A 20,679-nucleotide genomic window follows, 5' to 3' on the forward strand; every position below is an offset into this window, starting at 1 on the left:
ACTAAACCCAGAATTAATGCCCCTCTTGTAGGGTTTCCCACATGCTGGCTAAAAAAGTTCCCTTGAATGCAATGTAGGAATTCTGTGCCCTCTGTATTTTTTACACTGGCAGTATCCTAGTTAATATTTGAATAGTTGAAATTCCCCACTATTCCTGCCATATTGTTTTTGCATTTGTCATAAATGTGCCTATAGATTTCCTCTTCTATCTCCCTTGGACTGTTTGGAGTCTGTCATACACTCCCAACCGTGATTGCCCCTGTTGTTATCCCTTAGTTTAACCCATATACCCTCATTTAAATACCCCTCTAATGTATTATCCCTTCTCATGCTGTAATTGTTGCTTCAATCAATATTGCCACTTATCTCTTTATTTAATCCCCATTTTATCTGAAAAGTCTATAACCAGGAACGTTAGGCTGCCATTCATGCCCCTTTCTGAGCTGTGTTTCAGGAATAGTTCCAAAAAAATCCTAGTTCCACATGTCAATCTGTAATCTCAGTTCACTTGCCTTATTCACTACAGATATTGCATTTATGTACTGTATATACAATTAAGCACACCAGACACCTTTTTATCTATTTTCCAATTTTTGTTTCCCCTGCCTGTCAGTCTCTAATTTTCTGCCTTCCATTTCCAACACTGCCTTTCTCCCTTCTGAATCTATTCTCAGCTTCCCATCCCCCTGCTTGGTTAGTTTAAACCTTCCTCAATAGCACTAGCAAACTTGCTTGCAAGGAAATTGGATCCTGATTCTGTACTATCAATGAAACGATCAGCCTCGTAGATGGATGGCAGTGACATCAGATGATGCTCGAGCTTCAAATCCTGAGGCTCTTCCAGCTGATGATACTTCCTGCACCCGTGTTTGCCCCCAGTACACAGGATGCACCCTGAAGTTCCCATGTGGCAGAAGATGCACATTCCATGAGTCTGAGGTGCCCTACCATACCTCAATTTATTACATTAACTCACTTGATGCTTATAATCAAAATACTCTAATATAGTTGCTGTTTTATTTACAAGTAAACTACCTGTGTTCCCCAGATACAGTTGATTTGCTCAGCTATCTAATTACCTATTTGATGCCTTCAAACTAGGAGGTGATTGCCGCAAAACCTCTAACTTTGGAGAGAGGAAAGCAAAGCTGCGATGCTCACTAGCCAATCAACTCATGGCCTTTCAGTGATGTTGCACTTAGTTCAGAATGTTTTGCATTGAAAAAAAAATGTGCTTGATATTCTGAACCCAGAATTAACTTTGTGCCTGTACGTATTTTGGTAATTCCCCTTTGAGTATTGGTGGCAGCTAATACAATACTTTTCCAATTCTCTTATGTCCATGTTCAGTGCCTCTGGATTTTATTTTTCTCTCATGGGATGTGAGTATCACTGGCAAGGCCAGCATTTGTTGCCCATCTCGAATTACCCTTCAGAAAATGGTGGTGGCCTGCCATCTTGAACCACTGAAGTCTATCTGGTGTAGGTACACTCACAGGTCACAGCTATTATGATTTTCTTCTAAAACAAAGCTTTCTCTCCTCCTTAATAACATGTATCAAATTAAAACCTTGCAACAAAACACAGCTACAGTAACTTTACAATTTCTGTGCCAACTAATAATTTGATATCTCATGATTCCTGTTTAGCAGAATCAAAAGCAGCTTTCTTTTGTGAGCCTAACTATTAAGAGTTGTGTTGTAATTGTCCAGATTCCTTTGTATATAGTCCTATTAACTAAAGTACAGTAGATCGTGGTATATAAATCAACTTTTGAAGCTTTGAAAAGTCCTTCCAAAAACAGGAGTTTTCACAGTGAATATAAAATATGAACTGCCTGTGTTGGTGCAGGAGGACCCTGTTTGTCAGCTGCCATGCACGGTCTGTTCTGTGTGGTGTCTTAAACTTCCTGCACATCATCTTGTCAACAGGGTCCGTATCGCCTGCTTGATCCCGTGAGTCAACTTATAAAGCAAGTATAACCCTAAACATGTATCACTCAGTGAAAAATTGAGGCCAACTGCTCTTGAGAGGTTAGCCTTAAACATGCATTTATTAGTTGAAAAATGGCTCGATTTATATGCAAGTACAGGCCTAAACATACATTAATGTGCTGACAAAATGGGGCTGTCTTCCACACTAGGTCAACTTATATGCCACGATCTACGGTATCAGTCGTACACTTAAGAGTGTAGAATTGATAAGATCAAAGTGACTCAAAAATCAACAATAGCAAATAATAAATTAGTGCTGGGTGTTATGAAAAGTGTCCTAATACACTAAATTGTTTACTTCATTCCTGTGATTGAATCTTATAAAACATTACTTGCTTAAATTTCTGTTCCATTTTTACATAATTTTCTTCATTGATGTTGGAATAGCTCATTCATAATTGTGCTTTTTCATCAATATCACTGTGTTAAGGAAGAGGAGTTCAATTGACTGTTCCATTTGAAAGGTGAATTTGGGCGCAGGATGGAGCCTATTAAGATATGTAAGGAAATTATCGCATGCAGCTGTGGATTTAAAAATAGCAAACATATCATCTGCATATCAGAAATATGCAAGGGGTAGGAGGTTAGGTGACATTTCCGTCGAAGACAGGTTTCTCAACGAACCCAACAAAGATGTTTGCGAGAGCTGGGCCTAGAGGGGATCACATGGCAACACCATCTATTTGGGCAAACATGGTGTCATTAAAACTTAATTCAACTGCACAAGTTGTCGAGTTCATAGGCTCAATGAATACAGATTCATGCAATGGTGGCAGGTGTAGATCGCCATGATATAATGCTGCAGCACAAATATCTATGGCTTCCTTAAGTGGAACATTGGCGAATAGGCTAGCAATGTCAAGTGAGCACGTGGATACAGCATTACTATCAATATGCAAGTCATGGATGGCCTTCACAAATGTGAAATAATCCATTACCATATGTGGAAAATTTGCTCAAAACTGGTTGTAACAATTCGCCCAGCATTTTGGCAAAATCGTGATGTGCAGAACCGGTCATAGATAAGGTAGGGCGTAAAGCGGCGCTACTTTTGTGTGCCTTGTGGCAGCCTATACACAGGTGGATGCAGCAAGCTGTGAGGACGAACCCTGTCATATGTATTACTGGGCAGCTCTTCACTCTTACACAAGTTCAGCAAGTGTTTTTTTTTTAAGCTTGCTTTCAAGCAAGGCTGGCTGGTCATGTTGAGCGGCAGGCCTAGTGAATATGAGTTTGGACCCATCATTAGGAATGGCGTGCATTTTATTGATATTGTCACGTTTTTTAATGATGACTATTTCCGTTACTTTGTCAGGTTTATTGATGTGTATGTCTCGGTTGGTCTTAAGGCCTCACAACGCTGTAAGACATTTGCATTGCATGTGAAAGTCAAACTGGTCATTCAGAATCTCGCAATATGCGTGCATTAGATCAGCCAGGCGTGCTTCAAAGGATTCAACGTCCTCAGCGGTTGTTAGCTTGTGGTGGGATAAGTGAGAGTAGAGGAGTTCGAGACAAAAGAGTGCAAGATGAAAAGCTTTGACATGTCTCCCTTTTTCAGCCATATCAAGCTCTCTATGACCAAATGGCCATTAATATACACTTGCAATAGCAGTTGTGATATCATGGTTGCTACAACAATGTAAGTTAGTAGCCATGCATATGGTTAAGCACTCAATGCCAATGATTAAAACATTAAGCAAGAGTATAATTAATGATTGATGTGAAGAAAGTGAATGGAGAATTCCAGCTATATGGCTTTTTGGAGCATTGGGCTGAATTTTTGGGGCCCCCAAAGTCATGAGTGGAGATGGGAGGGGCCCCAAAAATACTACCACTAGGCAGCATGTCAATTTCAAGGAGCCAATCTCAGCACTGGCAATGATCACCAGCGTAGGGGTGAGGATGGGACAAGAATCCCATTTGGTGACCCCCATTAAGGCCAATTAGACATGTTCAGAAGCTAATTTAGAGCTAAGCTGATGTTCCCATTTCTGAAAAAACAGGACAGCTTATCCAAGCCTTCAGAAACTGACCACCTGAAGGGAGGCAAGTACATAGTGGAGAGCCGGACATGGCTGCCGCAAGCTTCTGAAAATTAGAGGAGTGGAAAGAAGATAACAGAGGCCAAACTCTCAACATTGCATTGACCACCAACAAAGTTACCTGGAGATGACTGAAACCCAGTGCTGCAACAGAAAGCAAGTCTCAAAACAGATGGTTACAGACATTTGAGCCCTCGTTGCAAACACCTTGCACCTTGCAGCACTGTACCTCATTACCTGCCAATAACAGACAAAGTCACTTTGGCTTTGAACTTCGTTTCTAGCTCCTTCAAAGAATCAGCTGTGGGTCTTTGTGACGTTGTACGATAACTGCACACCACTGCATCTCGTTGATCATTGATGCCCTCTTTTGCCAGAGCTGGACAGTACATTCATTTAATACTGGCACAACTTCTTGGGGACAGTGGGCACTGAGTCTTGCCTCCACCATTGGTTTTCCCCAGCTGCTGTGCTTTGTTGATTGCACCCATGTGGCCACCAAGGAACTCAGCAACTGGCCAGTGAGATCCATCAACATAAAGGGCTTCTGCTCCCTCAACGTCTAATTGGCTTGCAACCACAACAAAAATTTCCTTCGTGTGTGTGATTGTACCTAGTAGCTGCCATGACTCCTTCATCCTCTCAGTTCCTGCTGCTTCAGATCTTCACTCCAACCCCCAAAGTGTATGGATGGATCCCAGGGGACAAGGGAAACCCCTTGAAGAGAGGCTACTGAAGGAAGCCCTAGACAGAGGTGATATGACCAATGCCACCTGTTCAGTAGGACAACCATTGAGCAGGCCATCGAGCTTCTGAAGATGCTATAACACAGGACTACATGCGTGCCAAACAGCATAAGCAACCAAGTGATAGACAGAGCTAAGGGATTCCACAACCAACAGATCCTATCTGAGCTCTGCAGTCCTGCCACACCCAGTTGTGAATGGCGGTAGGTAATCAAACAACTCGCTGGAGGAGGAGGTTCCACGAATATCCCCATCCTCAATGATGAGGGAGCCCAGAACATCAGTGCAAAAGGTAAAGCTGAAGCATTTGCTACAATCTTCAGCCAGAAGTGCTGAATGGATGATCCATCTCGGCCTCTTCTGGAGGTCCCTAGTATTGCAGATGCCAGTCTTCAGCTAATTGGATTCACTCCACATGACATCAAGAAATGGCTGAAGGCACTGGATAATACAAAGGCTAGGGGCCCTGATGATATTCCAGCAATAGTACTGAAGTTTGTGCTCCAGAATTTGCCGTGCCCCTAACCAAACTGTTCCAATACAACTACAACACTGGTATCTACCCGGCTTTGTGGAAAATTGCCCCAGTATGTGCTGTACACAAAAAGCAGGACAAATCCAACACGGCTAATTACTGCTCCATCAATCTACTCTTGATCATCAGTAAAGTAATGGAAGGGGTCATCAACAGTGGTATCAAGCGGCACTTGCTTAGCAATAACCTGCTCACTGACATCCAGTTTCGGTTCAGCCAGGGCCACTCAGCTCCTGAACTCATTACCACCTTGGTTCAAACATGGACACGAGCTGGACTCCCGAGGTGAGGTGAGACTGACTGCCCTTGACATCAAGGCAACATTTGACCGAGTGCGGCATCAAGGAGCCCTAGCAAACTGGAGTCAATGGGAAGCGGGGAAAACTCTCCACTGGTTGGAGTCATTTCTAGCACAAAGGAAGATGGAAGTCAGTCATTTCAGCTCCAGGACATCATTGCAGGAGCTTTTCAGGGTAGTGTTTTCGGCCCAGCCATCTTCAGCTACTTCATCGATGACCTTCCTTCCACCATAAGGTCAGAAGTGGGGATGTTCGCTGATGATTGCACAATGTTCAGCACCATTCATGACTTCTCAGATACTGAAGCAGCCCATGTCCAAATGCAGCAAGACCTCAGCCCAGCCAGCGAAGCTCACGTCTCGTGAATGGATTAAAAAAGACTGGACCAGTTGGGTGGTGCCCTACATTACCCTTCTGTAAGGATCTTATTTGTTGTGGTGGTCTGCTGTGTTATCCATAACATGGCTCTCAGAAACGTTTGAACCTTTAGAGATTGAGGCCCCAGAGGAGACAACTCATCAGGAGAGAAGCAGGAGGTAAGAGGAAATGGAATTGGAGATGGAGGTAGATGATGCTGAACAGAGTGGGTACTCCAATTGCAGAACAAGGTGGTCACCACCTGCACTGTCCAGGAAAAGGTACTCCCTCCTTTCCCTCACTGCCTCCAGTATTAGATCCAGGTTAAAATCAATGAAGTCTCTGGCTCCCCAACGACATCTTGTTTTCCTCTGGTGAAATGGAGGCATTGGCACAATCAGCAGATCTCCCTTTGGGCAACCAACAGTCTCAGTGATGGCTGCTGTGGGTTGTCTAAATGTTTAAAGTCCCACACTTCATCTGACCCACCTCCATTCCCATCCTCATAGACTCTTAGTGAACTGGAAACCTGTCTCCATATCAGTTAAGGCCTCGCCCTAGTGAAAATCTGAATTTTAATCCATTTTCCTCCGAGGTGGGTTTCTGACCCAAAAACAGACCCAGATCATGTTTCCCAGCTCCCTGGTGAATATTCAGACTATTAAGTGAGTTAGGCAGGCAAAAATGGTGTGGCTTCGGCAGGCTTCATTATGTATCATCAGCCGGGTGGTGGTGCTAGTTTTCTCCTGTCTTAATCATACTATTTTGGTATTTGCTTTTACTTTCATTCTCTCTGTGCATCCCCAATCAACTACAGTTGGCAACATGTGAGTAGAAAATTTTATTTTAGTCAATGGGCCATTAAAATTATTTACAAATTTTAACCATTTTGAGACTGTAGAAACATTAACTTTCAAAAGGAGAGACCATCGTTTCAACAGTAAAAAGTGATTTAAATATTCAATTTCATGAAATTTTTTCTATTTACAATGCAAATTATTCCAAAACACTTGAAATTGTTGTAATCAATTTAAATTAGATTCAGCGCAGAACAGTTATAGGTTTTGTCAATGATCTGTTCATCTGAAATGTTTAAAGAATAGTTTTACTTGAGCATTGGAGTCCGATATGACCAAAGTCCTCCTTGCTGACGCCTGGAACTTGCACCAAAATTGGGAGAGCTGTCCCACAGACTAGTCAAACAACAGCCTGACATTCATACTTAAAATCACACCTTTCATTAAATTCCCCAGACTGCCCCATCACCATTCCTGGGTATGTCCTGTTCCACTTACAGGACAGAGGTGATGGCAGAGCGGTATACAGTTAGGAGTGAGTGATCCTCTGAGTCTTCAACATTGACTCTGGACCCCATGGCATCAGGTCAGAAATGGTTACCACCTACTGCCATTCCTCAACTGATGGTCTGTACTCCTCCATTTTGAACACCTTCCATTTTGGAAGAAACTCCTGAAGGTAGTAAGGGTGGGAAACGTACTATTAGTGGGAGACTTCAAAGATAATCACCAAGAGTGACTCAGTAGCCCTTCTGATGGTCGAATTGGCTGAGTCCTGAAGGACATAGTTGCTAGATGTGACCTGCGGCAGGCTGAGGGAAGCAACACGAGGGGAATACCGACTTAACCTCATCTTAATTAATTTAGCTGTCACAGATTTAACTGCCCCTGACAGTATTAGGAGGAGTGACCCTGCACAGTCTTTGTGGAGATATGTTTCACCTCCCCACTGAGGACACCCTCCATTATGTTTTGTGGCGTTACCACTATGCTAAATGGAATAGATTCATGAGGTGCTGCAAGCCATCAGTCGCAACAGAATTGTATTCCACCAAAACCTATAATCTTATGGCCTGGCATATTCCTCATCAAGCCAAGGGACCAACCCTGGTTCAATGAATGTGTTGAAAAGCTGTAAGAGTTTCTACCTTTAATAACTTGTAATTTGTGGGTTAAAAGAACTACAAAAAGAACAAATTAAGAACTTTGAGAGGCAACATAAAAGGTACAATTCTAATGGGAGTACAAGAGCAGAGGGACCTGGGTGTATAGATACATAAGTCATTGAAGGTGGCAAGGACAAGTTGAGAGCACAGTATGCGCATCCTTAGAGTGAGTACAAAAAGCAAGGAAGTTATGTTAAACTTCAATAAAACACTGGTCTGTCCACAGTTAAAGTGTACCATCCAGAGGGTGCAGAAAAGATTCACGAGAATAGTTCCAGAGATGAGGAACTGCAGTTATCTAGAAAGATTAGAGAAGTTGGGACTGTTTTCCATGAAGAGAAGGTTGAGAGGAGATTTTATAAAGGTATTCAAAATCATGAGGGATCTGGACAGAATAGATAGAGATAAACTGTTAGTAGAAGGATCGAGAATTAGAGGGCACAAATTTAAGGTAATTGGCAAAAGAAGCAATGGTGACATGCAAAACATTTTCAGGCAGCAAGTGGTTATGATCAGGAATGCACTGCCTGAGAGTGTGGTGTAGGCAGGGTCAACTGAGGCATTCAAGAGGGAATTGGAGCATTATATGAAAAGGAAAAATTTGTAAGGCTACAGGGAAAGGGCAGGGAAATGCTCCTTCAGAGGGCCAGCACAGACATGATGGGCTGTATGGCCTCCTTCTGTGGTGTAACCTTCTCAAATTCAAAATTGACTCACTCAAAATGTTGCTATGCTTAATTGGGTTAGAGCATTTGTACCCACGAATACAGATTTAACATGGACACAGATTTGAAATGGTTCCAGAAAAATTAAAATGATTACTGAAAATGATTACACATTTAACTGGTTGAAGATAGAAGGGAAAATATTATTTTAAAAATGCATCTGCTTTGTTTTTTGCTTCCAGCAAAGTCAACTCTTCACTGGTATCTAGTATCAGTATGTTGAAACAGGTTACTTTATTTCCAGGAGATAAACACTTTACCAATATCTAGCTCAAATATGATATTAACCGTGATTGTACAAACATCAGCGTGGCCGATTCTTGCGGTTATGTACCCTTCTTCCGATGATCAGCTGATCCCTCTCAATCTTGATCTCCCTCTGCTAATTTGTGGGCACTTCTTTCTTTAACTGCAGTATCGGTCTCCAATGTATTCAATCTTTTATAGCTTTTTTTAGGTGATGGAGATAATTTACTGCATTGACAAAAACTATACCATCCTATGAAGCTTCTTTTAAAACACAATATCAAATTATCTGGAAAACAATGCTACATCTAATGTCAATTCAAGGCATAGCCTTCATAACTATAACACTAGTGTCTCTGGCTGGGCTCTGATCTCTGATCATCTCTGATGTTTCCTTCAATAGCATTTTTTTTTTGCTATCGCAACTTGATAAATTCAGCAAGTTTAAATTTACAAGACTGACAAACAACCATCTCTTCATCAGCACTTTCTAAGTTTCCCAAGGAATGTCAAGTGTAAGAAAAAATTGTTTTTTTTTGGTCCTATAGAGCATGCCTGGAGAAGCATCAGGCATATATAAAAATGAGGTGAAGCAAAAGCATTGGACTACATGAATGCTAAATAGCTGAAGCAGCATGCAATGGGTACAGTAAGCAACTCAGCAAGCAACAGATCAGTTTAAAGCTCTGCAGCCCTACCACATCCAGTCATGAATAGTGGCAGCCAATTAAACAACTCGCAGGAGGAGGCTTCTTGAATATCCCCATCCTCAATTATGACTTTTGTACTCATGTGCAGTGCACTGCCAAGTTCAAAGAATTAACAACCATCTTCAATCAAAAGTATTGAGTGGATGATCCATCTCTGCCTTATCTGATGTTCCCACCATCCCAGAAGGCAGTCTTCAACTAATTCAATACACTGCATGCAATATCAAGAAACAGTTGAGTGCATTGGATAGAGCAAAGTCTGTAGGTCTCTGACTACACCCTGCTGAAGACTTATGTCCCAAAATTAGTTCTGCCTGTAGCCAAGCTGTTCCAGTAGAGCTACAGCATTGGCATCTACCTGAGAAAGTGGAAAATCACCCAGATACATCCCATCCACAAAAAGCAGGCCAACCCATCAAGTCAGTTATTGCCCCATCAGCCTACTCTTAATCGATGGAAGGTATCATTTGTTACCAAGAGGTACTTATTCACCAATAACTCAATATTCAACTTGGGTTCCATCAAGACCACTTGATTCCAGAACTCGTTACAGTCTTGGTCCTAGAATGAACAAAAGAGCTGAATGTGAGAGGCGAGTTAACTGGCTGCCCTTGGCATTGGCAGCATCTGACCATATGTGGATCAAGGAGTCCTAGCAGAATTGAAGTTAATGGAAATCGTGGGCGGGAGGTGGGGGCTGAGGGGTTCTCTTCACTGACTCGAGTCATATCTAGCACAAAGAAAGTTGCTTAAGGTTGTTGGAAGCCAATCATCTCACTCCAGGACATCGCTGCAGGAGTTCAACACAGCAGTTTCATAGGCCCAACTGTGGGGATGTTTGTTGATGATTACTTTATTCAGTTCAGTTTGAAATTCCTCAGTTTATGAAGCAGCCCATGCCTGCATGCAGCAAGACCTGGGTAACATTCAGACTTGGGCTGGTAAGTGTCAAGTAACATTTATGCCAGTGCTGGGCAATGACCATCTCTAGTAAGAGAATCAAACAACCTCCCGCTAACATTGAATGGTCTTAAAATCGTTGAACCCGTGCCCCACCATCAACCCTGGGAGTTATCATTGGCCTTTAACTGACCAGACACACAAATATTATGACTACAAAAGCAAGACAGTAGCTGAATATTTAGCAGCAAGTGACTCACTTCCTGATTCCCCAAAATCTTCCCACCATCTACAAGGCACAATCAGGAAATACTCCCCACTTGCCTGGATGAGTGCAGGTACAGCAGCACTTAAAGTACAACATCATCCAGGACAAAGCAGCCTGCTTGATTGGCTCTCCATTCAGCACCTTACGCACTCATCCTTCCACCACTGATGCACTGCATCAGCTTGTCAAGGCTTCTTTGGAAGCACCTCCCCATCCTCTACTGCCTAGCAGGACAAGGGCATGGGAACACCACAACTGTAAGTTCCCCTCCAAATTGCACAACACCCTGATTTGGAAATTTATTGCTGTTCCTTCATTGGCACCGGGTCAAAATTTGGGAACCCTGTGCCAAACAACACTGATAGTGTTTTTATCATATGGTTAGCAGTGGTTTAAGAAGGTGGTGAGCTACCTCTTTGTAAAGGGTAACTAGGAATGGGCAATAAATACTGGCCTTCCCAGTGATGCCAACATCCTGTGAATTAATTTTTTTAAAAGTTGCAGGTGGTTCGAGATAAAAGCTTCAATATATTGCCATTTTATTTGTTTAATTTATCTTCATTGAAGTTTAATACTGCCCCTCAACTTATTAGCACCAGCTTCAACTCCATGAATGTTAGGAACTTCAAAGATTTGCTGTAGGATACAGTTAGATAATTTTTTAATTCCAAAATAAAGTTTAGTCTATCCTTAAAAATGCAGGATAATGAATTAGAATAATAAGTAAATTGACATTCCAAGTTTATATTAGCTAGTCAAGCCATTGGTTTGGTTCTTTTTCAGCTCTTTGTTTAGCCCTCTGTAAAATTTTCAAGTGAAAGGAAGAGTCATGAAGTGACCTAACCAATGTTCCTTAAAAGGAATGATTTTAGTTGTTCTTGGGATGTGAGCATCGTGGGCAAGGCCAGAATTTATTACCCATCCCTAATTGTCCTTCAGAAATGCTGGAGGCCACTCAAAAGACAGCCTAGGAAGTTTGTTTTTTGTGGGCTCAGGAGGAGTGTAGCTGCTTTCTCTGTGCTCTCAAAAAAATTTAAACCATTGCCAACTAGCTTGTATGATTGTCAGATAGATTTTACTCTTGCATTTGTGCATAATCAATTGGCTGGGTGCAGATCATGAGGATAATTCAACAGGGAGAATCCCATGCCTGTTGTGAAGCCTCTGCATTTTTTCTGCCTGTTGATTTAAATTGACAGAGAATTGGACTTGTGTTCCTTCCCTTTCAGTTTTGTTTAATGCACTCTCCTCAGGACAATCCTACATAATCAACTGCAATATGAGGAAAATCTGTCCAAGTCCATTGTGCTTTAAATTTTTATTTCGTCATCCATGATGGGTAGGCAACATGCCCGGTGCAATGTAGTCTACCTAAGCCAAACATGTGATTTATGCAATCGTCTTTGTCACCATTGTTAGTAAATTGCTTTTATTAAGTTTGTGATACGTAATTAAGTTTGGTAGAATCCATGCATGTGATTCATTTGAAATGTGAGTTATCTGTCAATAAAATAATAGATGTTTTAACTAAATCAAGGTAGTGATATCCCAAAAAGCCCATTGGAAACCTTTGTTATCGTTTTTGCAATTGGTGTTACTTTTATAATGCTAAAGAGATGTAGTAAATAATTTACTTTGATGATTCAGATAGTTGAACATCTATCCTCCAACCATAATGTCAATCAGGACTGTCACTGTTCATGCAGTATGTCTCAAATAAGTGACTTGCCCTGACTTCAGCCTGCTGGTTAATGAGATGATAGCGAGGAGGAAAATAAAAGGTGGAGAGAATACACGTGGTTGCTGAGATGTTACTTTAAAAAAAATACTTTCATTGTCTTTTCTTTTACTTTATCAATCTATTCCACACGGAAAATTCCTTTGGACCTATATTATGTAAGTTCCTAAAGCCTATTTAATTGCTGTATTGAACCCAGTCAGCTAGTCATACCCTCAAAATGCTTCAAGTACCCACCTTCCAAAGATTTAGCACATTCATTTGAGTATCAATTTCATTGTCCTCTAAAAAGAACTTAACTGGTAGTGAAAGGTCAGTTTTATTCTTAAAATTTTCTATTCTGCTGACTTGTTATATTATCAGAGAACATTTATGAACGCATGTGTATATGTAAACTGTAGTAAACAACACCAAGACTACACAGATATAAGTCATCATGGAGGCTGTGATCGCAGTGCAGTAAACCTTCTTGTCTTCCTGGACCTACCCACACTTAACACAACATTCTCCTTTATCATAATTTCCATTTTGTGGCCTATCTCAGTGATGTTACCCTAACTTAGTTCCAGAGCCAATGCATCTTCTGTGTTCAGGTTTGTCATACAGGTAGAATATGTAAGCCCAGACGATCATAGAATTTATTGACATGCGGGGCCAAAGGAACAGCAGGCAGACCTGAGACACTTGCCCTTTTGATCCTTTTAATGTGCACAATTCTTTTGAAGAAGTAAAGCATACAGAATTTTTAGTACCTTAACATCTGAGTGAACAGTTTTATAATGCCTTGTTCATGCAGTATGTCTCAAATAAGTGCATCACCACCTGAAGTAATTTTAATTTGACAATCAGAAATTACATTTTGTCCTGCCTTTGTATCAGACGAATTGTGAACTGTAGCACAAAAGGAAAATACTACAGATGCTGGAATTCTGAAATAAAAACAGAAAATACTCAGCTTTGTCTGGTAGCACCAGTGGAGAGAGAATGCTTAGCATTTCGGGTCGATAACCTATCATCAGAAAGGTTATCCCTATTTCTGTCTCCACAGATGCTGCCTGACCTAATTATTTCCAGCTTTTTCTGTTTTTAAATCGTAAACTATTCCTGAGTAAAATATCTTGTGTCCGGGAGCAATATGGTGGTATTAATGACCGGAGTTAAAAGACATGTACAATGCCGGCTTGATTTCCAATGATGTGGTGCCTGCTACATGGGGGAAAATATTAATTTTTTCATCCATTTCCTGGATGAACTCACTCATGAAACAATATACCCCAGATCTTCAGGTCTCCTAGTAGTCAGATACCGGAGGTACCCTTGAAGATATGGGTGGGACCCATTGGAAGTCCTGGCATAAGCTCATCGCCGATATTTATGTGGGAAGTTTAAACTCCTGATTGCTGGTTTTCCCCTGCCCAGATTGCTCCATGACTGGCCAGAACCACGCAGACTTGGGCTGTTTGACTTACCCTGGCTTTTACATGGATTTAGTTAGAGTTTTTCAAAGCAGGGATTAAACCAACAAAACTCCTAAGTAAATCAGCTGAACTATCAAGGCACCTTGGGCAGTGCACACACCCTTTGGACAGTGCTCATCAACCCCTTTCCCTGGACGATGCTCAGATCCAGACCCTGCAGCACCACCCTCCCCACACTCACCTTCTGGAATCCCTGGCTCCTATCCAGCTGATGTTGGATGACCCAGCATTTTTGGGGAGAAAGAGGTTGAGCGTTTTTGTAGGGTGTGAAGGGGATGAACATTGTCAGAGCTGAGGGAGGCTGAACACTGTCAGAGGTGAGGGAAAGAGGAGTACACTGTTGAGGGTAATGAAGGGAGGAGAACAATGTCAGGGTGGGGGGGATGCACATTGTCAAGGGTGAAAGGGGATTAGCACTGTTAGTGGGTGAGGCTATGCAGTTTTGGAGGTTGGCATCTCCAGGCAATCTTAAATCTATGCGTTTTTCCTTCAGTTTCGGCATGTTCATTCAAAGAACCGCTAGTGATTTCATTTAGAAATGCCGGCCATTGGATATTTAATAATTGTAGATGCTGAGAAGCACATTTTGTAATGTGAAACAGAGTTCGAAGTAGCATAATTAACACAAGATTTGGGACATTAAATTCTTCCTTCCCAGAAGAGAGACTAGATGGGTTGGGGTTGTTTTCTTTAGAGCAGAGAAGGCTGAGGGGGGAACCTGATTGAGGTGTACAAAATAATGAGGGGCATAGATAGGTTAGATAGGAAGAAACTTTTCCCCTTAGTGAAGGGGTCAGTAACCAGGGGGCAGAGATTTAAGATAAGGGGCAGGAGGTTTAGAGGGGATTGGAGGAAAGATTGTTTTCACCCAGAAGGTGGGGGGTATCTGGAACTCACTGCCTGAAAGGGTGGTAGAGGCAGGAACCATCACAACATTTAAGTATTTAGATGAACATTTGAAACGCCATAGCAAACAAGGTTGTGGGCCAAATGCTGGAAAATGGGTTTAGAGTAGATAGGGACTTGATGACTGGCGTGGACATGATGGGCCAAAGAGCCTTTTACTGACTCTAATTTAGCAGCCAGTGCTGTGAAAACAGGGTGTGGCTTGGCCTCTCCTGTGTTGTGCCAAGGCCTGTCTGGTTTTCTACAATGGAGGCTTCAGAGATCAGCCAGCATCTGAAGTCTGGCCTTAAAAAATGCTGGCATGTAAGTGTGTATTTTTTCCTGTGATTAGTGTCGGTCGGAACTATTCTGATGTTAATCGGGAGATTTGGGCCTATGTTTCAGGGCAGCTGTCCAGTATCTCTCCAAAATAGTCACTATTCATGTGTAATGTTTGTAAATGTTGGCAGACTATTTCATCATTAATTGCCTCCCAGCTGAATTCTGTTCACGTTCCAATAAGGATTTTTGTATGTTGTGCTCAAATCTGGGAGCCTGGTTAATTTCCTAGCCACAGGTGGTACAGTCAACTATAGCCCCTATTATTACCTGAAGTTATATCTCATTTATTTTGCCATAACCTTCATAATAGTTTGAAACCTTAACTATTCAATAGTTACTAGTTTTTACCCACATTAGTAATCAGTTTTCAAAGACTGCTAAATACTAAATCAAATGCAGCCAAATGTTGTTTGGAAAAAGTTCATAGGGCGGGAACATTGAGTAAGACTTATTTTATGGTTACACCATGTAAAATTTGCACTGAAAAGGATTATTTTGTTACATTCGAAGAATTCCCTAGAGGAACTAATAGGTCTTGATATTTTGGGCAGCGTACTTTACCGTTGTCTGGAGGAATGACGAGAACAGATGAAAGAGATAGCTATATATAGTGGAGGATGGAAATATTCAAATGCAGCCAGTTTTGATGAAATCTATATATGTACAGATATTGTTTAACCTCCTGAGTGTTTCCAGCTTTCTTTTTATTCGGACATCCCCTATGGTACTGTGCTTCACGATGCATTATGAAACAATCACAAATTCCCTCTGTGAAATTGCTTGGGTTTTAGCTCTTCTCAATTCTAGCTTAATGGTTTACCTTTCTGCTTCTAGTTATTTCTACAGTGCCAGTAATGCCAATATTTTTGTAACTTGTATGCATTTCTAATTCCAAAAGTTAATATCTGGTGTTTTTTGTATTTGTGTACACACTTTTTCTTGCCCCTGATTAAAATTATTTTTTCCTACTTCATGATTAGTTATGACAGTTCCTCAAATCTAGGTTAAATAATTAAAATTAGTGTTTTCATTTGTATTAACAAGTCATTACCTCATCTGTTTATGTGCAGCAACCATTTTCCAAAATATCAGTTTTTTGATTGTCTTGACAGTTATGTCTGCCCTTTGAACACTTTCCTTCCTGTGTCAGTAGTTTAAATTGATCAAATTTCGAGCTTGATTGCAATATAAATGACTTTATGCACCTGACTGAAATGACTACAACAGATGTTGTACAGCTGAATAAAAAAAATATATGACCTAGTTTTGGATGTAAATTTTGGTTTTTCATTTCTGTGCAGATCATACCTCTGTGGGTGGGCTAGGAGACAGTTTTTATGAATATTTGCTGAAAGCTTGGCTGGTATCTGATAAGACTGATACAGAAGCAAGGAAAATGTACGATGATGCTTTGCAGGTAAAATAAAACTCCAAGTGCTGAATATGAGTATATGACTTTCTGTAAAGTGCAATCAAATTTATAATTGCATAGCAAGGATGTATTCTTATATTAACCAACTTAGTACAGCTGACCTTTTTATAGATTGCGAGATAAGTGAAAACTCAGTTTCACCAATTTTCAGTTGAGTTGCCACATTGCGTAATGTTCTGTGGAAGTGAGGGTTTATCAAATTAAATCTTATACTGCATATTTGGGTAGTATACAGTTTTCTGATATCATGGTTCCAAATTCAGAAGATGTTATGATTAATTTCTTCACTTAAAGGACTTGTATATTGTTACGGTTTGAATTTTAATTTTAAAACAAGTTCACCAGTTTCAAAATCTTTCAAGCATGAATCCACTGGGATAGTGGGAATTGATGAATTGATGAACCAGGCATTAAAACTGCTACCCATGATGATTGAGAAAATCATCTCTGGTGCTCTCAGCAAAAATTAACACTGTAGACAGTTGAAATCTCTTTTTTAAAATTTTGCATGAAGCTGGTTTTCAGACAGATTGGGAATAGAAGCAATTTTGAGTAGTGGCTCTCTGGCCAAACCAAAAATGGAGATGGGATCAGGGAACATGTCATAACTTCCTGCAGTTCAGAAAGGAAGTCAGTTGGTGAGATCTGGTGAGAAGGCGGCCAGTAAGGTTCAGGCAAGTGATCTTGAGAAGAGTGATAGCTATAACCTGAATATGATGTCTTTATTTAATGCTTAGATGGACTAAATTAAGTGTATTTATATTTAGTTCATTAATTGGAACAGAGGTGAGCTACTGCTTTTCTTAATTGTAAGGATGAAAAAAAGTGATGTGGTGTGAGAGATTCTTCTACATCAGTTACTCTGTAAGTTCACTTGCTGTTTGAAGTAAAAGCACTGTGTGGCCACTAATTGTTTCTCACTACACAGGCACAATAGTCAGTTTAGATGACAAGGGGATCCTGTTGTTTCATTGCTGAGTTATATTGTTTTCAATTTTGAGCAATATTGGCTCATTGCAGAAGTTAAAGCATTCAGATCATTTACAAGAATGACCAGCACTGATGTACCTGAGAGAATATCCAAAGCAGACCTGAAATTTGTAGCAGTTGTATTATTGCCTTTTTAATCTAGTGCTTAAATTTCTGGCAGGCTATTGAAAAGCATCTGATCAAGAAGTCAAACACTGGCTTGACTTTTATTGGGGAATGGAAGAATGGTCATCTGGAGAGGAAGATGGGCCATCTAACATGTTTTGCTGGAGGAATGTTTGCTCTCGGAGCAGATGGGTCCCCAGATGATAAAGCAGGTCACTATCTACAGCTTGGTGCTGAAATTGCTCACACATGTCACCAGTCATATGACAGAACAGGTAAGAAACAGTTCTCTGGCAGAAACATTATGATCACACCTCAATTTTTGCTGATTTTTTTTAAAGTATGTTGACAAGTATTTCTGTGGATGTACCTTTAGTAATTGATGGAGTTCTTTGTGCTAGCTGAAATACAATTTTAATGCATTTATTTTCAACTTTCAGGGCTGATCAAAAACTTTCTTGGAAGTGTTCCTGAACGTCTATTTTTTATCTAATGGTGCATCAGATGATAAATCCATTAGAACAGCATTTTAATGCATATTGAAATGTAATTTGAACTGAGATACAAGTGAAACTGAGTTTGGATTAATAGTTTCTCAGAGTTTTGAATTGTAATTAAAATTAATTTGACCAACTTCAACCTCAGACATGAGCATCCAGTATATAATTTGGTGTTAATTAGTATGTAATAGACAGCTTTACTGAGAAACAAGGACGGATAGCTTAGGGGGCTAGCTTACACTTCTGTAAGGTTGCTGTGTATGTTTGCCTGTTTTGAAATAAAGCAAGTTAACAAATTTTATCTGTCCTTGTCTTATCAAGTGTTTTCTCAGTCATCTTTGAAATGTTTGCAGTGATACATGTAGGGGCACATTCAAAAGACATGAATATCCAGTTCAAATCATGGGGCATTCATTTCACACATGGTTTAGATTATTGAAAAGGTGAGTATTCAGCTGTATGAACACACCCAAAACATGGGACACTCAGGCTACATACAGGTTAGGTTACCAGCATTATGCTCAACAGATTAAGGCAATCCCTTAAACTTGTAACAGTCACCTTGAACAACATTTTTGAGGCTAATTTCTTCTAGAAGTCTGATGGGGTTTTGTGTGGGCTGGTGTTTTCTTTCTTCAAAAAAATTTGCACAAGTTTTCTTATAGGTGGGCTATTGAGTTACTAGGATCAACTAACATCATGCATAGAACAAGAATGGTGCAGTTGTCTGATATTTAGACAGTAAAGCAGACCAGGTGATTGGTAATGCTGGTATGATGTCAATTCCTTTTGAATTTTCTGCAGGCTCCTGTTTATCTGCTGAACCGTCTTGGTTATTTTGTCCAGGAGTCTTGATACTTTTCCAGAGCCTTGGCCTGTATTTAATCTGCCCTGTGAATGATAGTGCAAATTATAATTCTTTTTGCTCCCAAACATTTGGTCAAGTTCAGTTTTAAAAAATAACAGTTTGGAAAATAGTACAAAATGTCCTAAAATACTGGTTGGCTACATCAGAAAGTAATACCAATGATCTCTGTGTGTTGGCATCCATCACAGCGGGAGTGTACATAAATAATTTTCAACCATTTTTAGTAAAGACGGTAAAAGACTTGAGAATTGTAAGTAGTATTGAATTTTCTTTGTGATTTGCTTGCTTTCTATGATGCTGTTAATTTTTATTTATCCCACCTCCCTATTTTATTTTAAACAGTGCTAAAATTGGGCCCTGAGGCATTCAAATTCGATGGTGGGACAGAGGCAGTAGCACTGAGGCAAAATGAGAAGTACTACATCCTTCGGCCAGAAGTGATAGAAACCTATTGGTACATGTGGAGATTCACTCATGACCCCAAATATAGGCAGTGGGGCTGGGAGGCAGCTCAGGTGAGAAATGCAAAGCCACAAACTGGAGAAAAATAACTTTCAGGTGGCACTGACTTTAGAAAATATCATTAACAGAAGTAATCTTTGTGCTTTAATATCTAAGTCTTCCACTTTTTTGTTGCATAGAAGAGTACTACTGTACTCATGTGTATGTACCTCTTGGCTAAATGAATGTATGAGTGGGACAAATTGCATAGCTCTTTCAAAGCACAGGCACAATGGGCTAAATAGGCTCTTGTGCTTTGAGATGTTGTGGTTTTCCCTATCTGCACCATAGCCCTCCTTGTTCGCATTCATTACTTATGTTGACAAACCTTTCTGTCTGTTCCCCCTTCCTCTCTCCATCTTTTTTCTTCTTTATCTCTCTCTCTCACTCCCTCTCTCTGTCTCTCTCTCTCGCTCTCTCATATGCTCCTTTGTTTACTTAATTAGGCAAGGTCACTGTCATTACAATCTCAAGGTTTTTCCAGTTCATTGTGGAGGATGTAATACTTACCCAGACTTGCGTTTTTTGAAAGCCTTGGAAATTATAGAAAGGAGCATACTGTAACCCTATCTGTGTTTACAGTGTGATATGATATGTATTTCATAAAAGCAAAATATTGTGGATGCTGGAAATCGAAACAAAAACACAAAATGCTGGAAACACTCAGTAGGTCTGACAGCATCTTTGGAGAGAAAAACAGAATTAATGTTTTGAGCCCATATGACCCTTCTTCAGAGCTTTGAAGAAGGGCCATACAGACTCAAAATGTTAACTGTTTCTCTCTCCACAAATGCTGTCTGACCTGCTGAGTTTTTCCAGCCTTTTCTTAATTTGTATTTCATTCTGGTTGCTGCTAGTTTCTAATATAAGAAGTAAGTGACTTGTTTATGAACACTACTTTGATATTTGTAGTCACCCAATTTGTGGTATTGTGTAAGGGATCATCTTACAGGGATACCATATACTTCATTTTAATTCTTTGAAATACACGTAAGCGTTTAAAAATGTTAAGAATGCTGGAAGGGCACTTGAGCTTCCTAAAGGAAAAGTAA

At 40.4% G+C, this 20,679-nt stretch overlaps 1 protein-coding gene across 4 annotated transcripts in view; it reads left to right on the forward strand.

Moving 5' to 3' along the window:
• man1a2 (mannosidase, alpha, class 1A, member 2) overlaps positions 1-20,679 on the forward strand; it is a 147,891-nt gene that overhangs the window by 111,476 nt on the left and 15,736 nt on the right. For 3 of the 4 annotated variants that reach the window (XM_041210731.1, XM_041210733.1, XM_041210732.1), the window contains exons 9-11: positions 16,533-16,648; positions 17,814-18,033; positions 19,469-19,641. In XM_041210731.1, the coding sequence (XP_041066665.1) occupies positions 16,533-16,648; positions 17,814-18,033; positions 19,469-19,641 (509 nt within the window). Of the gene's footprint in view, positions 1-16,532; positions 16,649-17,813; positions 18,034-18,198; positions 18,560-19,468; positions 19,642-20,679 lie in introns of those variants that run through there. The other variant, XM_041210734.1, reaches the window with a different exon arrangement.

The sequence above is a fragment of the Carcharodon carcharias genome, chromosome 18 (assembly GCF_017639515.1).
Source record: "Carcharodon carcharias isolate sCarCar2 chromosome 18, sCarCar2.pri, whole genome shotgun sequence".
Taxonomy (NCBI): domain Eukaryota; kingdom Metazoa; phylum Chordata; class Chondrichthyes; order Lamniformes; family Lamnidae; genus Carcharodon; species Carcharodon carcharias.